This window comes from Rhinolophus sinicus, linkage group LG06, assembly GCF_036562045.2.
Source record: "Rhinolophus sinicus isolate RSC01 linkage group LG06, ASM3656204v1, whole genome shotgun sequence".
Lineage (NCBI taxonomy): Eukaryota > Metazoa > Chordata > Mammalia > Chiroptera > Rhinolophidae > Rhinolophus > Rhinolophus sinicus.
Window position 1 is genome coordinate 154,629,248 of NC_133756.1, and position 3,851 is coordinate 154,633,098.

Sequence of the window (3,851 nt, forward strand, 5' to 3'; positions counted from 1 at the left end):
TGACATAGTAGGGACTCATTGAATATTAGTAACATGTAATAATAATCCAATTTGAGAAGAAAGAAATGTAAGTAGAAAGAGTATAGTTTTTAATAAGTGGAAAGTTCTTGGAATATAGCCTGTTTCTCTCGTAGGTTCTTCAACTAGCCCATTCTAGGTGCTCAATAAGTATATGGAATAAATGAATGGAGATTTATATGAAATATTCCCAGTTCTTGGTTCTTAGGTGTTTCCAGTGATAAGTGGTCAGCATTCTTGCATGAGTTTCCCAAGAAACAGAGACTGAGAGAAGGGCTTGTATGTATGTAGTTTCTTTTGGAAAGCAGAATGGAGGCAGTGAATGGGGAAAATAACAGGAAAGGAAAGAAAGTTAACCCAAGATTGTGTTAGGCTAGTTACAATTTATCCACTGGCTCCTATTTACTAATGATCAGGGTTTCCTTAAGGTAAGTTAATTCTTTCATATTTCCAGGTGTGTTTATGTACCAGAATGATGAAGCAGGGTCTTGTAAGTGTCTTAAGCAGCCAAGTATCAGGACAGAAAGCAGGTGAGACACTGGTGAGGGAAGGTGTTGGGGGAGTGATCAGTGAGATCAAGTTATTGTCAGGTTATAACTGTCAGCAGCTGGTTGCTGTATCAGTGCCTGGAGAAAAAGGTAGGTCAAGAGGGTGAGACCGGGTACAAAAAATGCCCAACACACTCAGTGATTACTAATTAAAAATAATATTCTTTGATAGATTTTTCAGCTCTGAGTGAAGTGCTTACATCAGCCCACAGTAAATGGAGAATCCAAACAATGTGACTGAATTCATTCTTTTGGGCATTACAAAGAACCCAGAGCTGCGGAAAATACTGTCTGCTGTGCTTCTAGTCATGTATGTGTCCACAGTTTTGGGGAACCTGCTCATTGTGGTGACCGTGATCACCAGTCAGAGTCTGAGATCACCTATGTATTTTTTCCTCACTTCCTTGTCCATCATGGATGTCTCCTTCTCTTCTGTCATCGCCCCTAAGATGATTGTGGACTCCTTCTCTGAGAGCCCCACCATCTCCTTCGGTGGCTGTATGGCCCAGCTCTTTGCAGAGCATTTCTTGGGTGGTGTGGGGATCATTCTCCTCGTTGTGATGGCCTATGACCGCTACGTGGCCATCTGTCAGCCCCTGCGGTACGTGACCATCATGAGCCCTCGCATGTGCTGCCTGCTGGTGGGAGGAGCCTGGCTCGGGGCATCCATGCACGCGACCATACAGCTTCTCTTCATGTACCAAATACCCTTCTGTGGCCCCAATGTCATTGATCACTTTATGTGTGATTTGTTTCCATTGTTGATACTGGCCTGCATGGACACCCACACCCTGGGCCTCTTAGTCACCCTCAACAGTGGGGTGATGTGTGCAGCCATCTTCCTTATCCTCATCGCCTCCTACGTGGTCATCCTCTGCTCTCTGAAGTCATGCAGCTCTGCAGGGCGGCGCAAAGCCCTCTCCACCTGTGGCTCCCACCTCACAGTGGTCGTCTTGTTCTTCGTGCCGTGCATTTTCTTATACATGAGGCCCGTGGGCACTTACCCCATAGACAAGGCAATGGTCATGTCCTCTTCCGTTGTCACACCCATGCTAAATCCATTGATCTATACCTTGAGGAATCCGGAGGTGAAAAGTGCCATGAGGAAACTGTGGGTGGGACAAAGGACACGGGGTGGTCACTAGTGTACACACTAAGAACAAATCGTTCCTACAAGGACAGTGAGGTCTTACTCTCCCCATTCAGTCCCATCCATGGGGCACACAGCAGCCAAGGGCGACTTTCAAACATGCAAATCAGGTTAAGATACCACAATCAAGTTACTGCCCACCTCTCTAGTGCATTTGTACTCCATCGCTTTCCTCACAAGGCTCTGGTCACTCTTTTTTCTAAATGTTTTGAATAATTTATCTTTCCCAGTCCAGGGCTTTTATTCTTACTCTGCTCATTGCTGGAATTCTCTTTCCCAGAGATTTTGCGTAGCTGGCTTCTACTCATTTTTTCCCATTTTCAGATGAACTCCCGCCTCCTTGAACCAGTCTTTCCTGATGACTTTCTGTAGTCAGTCGCCTTAGTTCTTCTCTAACTCTTCATCTGGTTATACCCTTAGTATCAACACTCACAAACTATACTTTAAAAAATTATTTATTTTATTTTCTCCATTTTCCCCACAAGACTGAAATCCCTGTAAAGGCAGGGATTGTGTTTATTTATTCAAGCTGTAGGTAGAGCCTGGCCAGTCACCGGCTAGGTGCTTAATGAATATTCCTGAATGACTATGTCTAAAACAGACCTGTTTTGATATTTGCAATTTTATAGATTTTTCTTTCTTTTCTTTTTTGTTTTTTAGATTGGTATTATACTCTTTCTTTTTTTCCTTCTGGGTACTTTCCAACACTATGCCATCCATGGGGACAACCAGGTGCACCCAGAAGCTCTGGATTCTGTACTTTTGAAGTTATGCCGGGCCCTGTGGTCAGAACCTTGGTTCCAGGAGGCAGTCTGGCAAGCAAATGGCTTCCATAGGCTGGTTCATTATTTCTTTTCTAACATTGTACAAAGTTGATTACTAGAATGGATGTTTACAGGCTGATTTGGGGCGACACAGGACAAGTTCAAGGAACTGGGCTACAAATAGTTTCCTGCTGACTCTTGGCTTGGGCCAGGTTCTGGATCCTTCTCACTCTCACCTGTCTATGCTCTGACTGCAGTGTCACCATATAGAGCCCTGCAGATGGTGGCGGTGGCGGCAGGCAGTTTTGATCCTGTGCATCCCCCCTGCTCACCAAAGAGGTCACCCCAGCCCTTCCACAGGCTCTATGCCATGTGTCAGGCAGTTCTTGAGCGGTGACTGAGCTTATCTCCTTCAAGGGTTTTAAAAACTTGCTGTGCAGTGCCATGTGGCCCTTGGATCAATGCCCTCTCTTGCCTCCCATAGATGTGGTGGATTGTGCTCTTCTGTGTTGACTATAAACCATACGTGTTGAGGGTCATGACTTATATGACCACTTTTCTTGGTTTGCAGTCAGGTCGTTCATCTGTCCTCTCTGCTTGTGGTGGCGTGTGGAAAGCAGGTCACTGTGGTCAGTGTTGAAAAACATCATATTCCAGAAATTCAGTGGTTATGGCCTAACGAGTTCAAGAGTGAAATCATATGGTTCTCAACTTTTTCTGTCATTCGTATGTGGGATATAAAACCAAAAGCAACAATCAAACAAGATAAACAAACAAACAAACAAAACTTAAGACACATACAACTGTTTAGTGCTTACCAGGGGAAGGGGTAGCAGAAGAGGGTAAAGGGTGTCAAATACATGGTGATGGAAGGAGATTTGACTTTGGGTTGGCGAACACACAATGCAATATATTGATGATGTATTATAGAATTGTACACTTGAAACCTGTATGATTTTGTTAACCAATGTCCGCAATAAATGTAATAAAAAATAGAGTAAGCTCTAAAATTAGTTAAAATGTCAAAACTGATTATGTAGACTCAATGCAAGGCTCTTCATATGAATCTATGTTCTTGTTTCTATGCATAGTCACTTAGGTCCATAGCATGGAGCGTAGCTTGCAGCACCCTCCCTCCATTCCCACATTCATGGCCACAGCCTTCGCTATGATCGTTATCATGCTCTATTTCAAATAATTTGAAAAGCAGAGTGATCGAATGAGTTTACCAAGTATTGCTAGCTCATATTTTTTTGTATACATTGATTGCTTGTATTTTTAACCTGTAAAAGTTAAAGTATAAAATCCTAAAAAAAAGAATTCAAGAGAAGACATGATTGGAAGATGCTTAGTTCTATACTTACACTACAA

At 43.2% G+C, this 3,851-nt stretch overlaps 1 protein-coding gene across 1 annotated transcript; it reads left to right on the forward strand.

Annotated features, from left to right (window-relative positions):
* Positions 1–781: 781 nt before the first annotated feature.
* Positions 782–1,711, forward strand: LOC109439198 (olfactory receptor 4C6). Its single transcript, XM_019719449.2, has one exon. The coding sequence runs from the start codon at positions 782–784 to the stop codon at positions 1,709–1,711; it is 930 nt and encodes a 309-aa protein (XP_019575008.2).
* Positions 1,712–3,851: the final 2,140 nt, after the last annotated feature.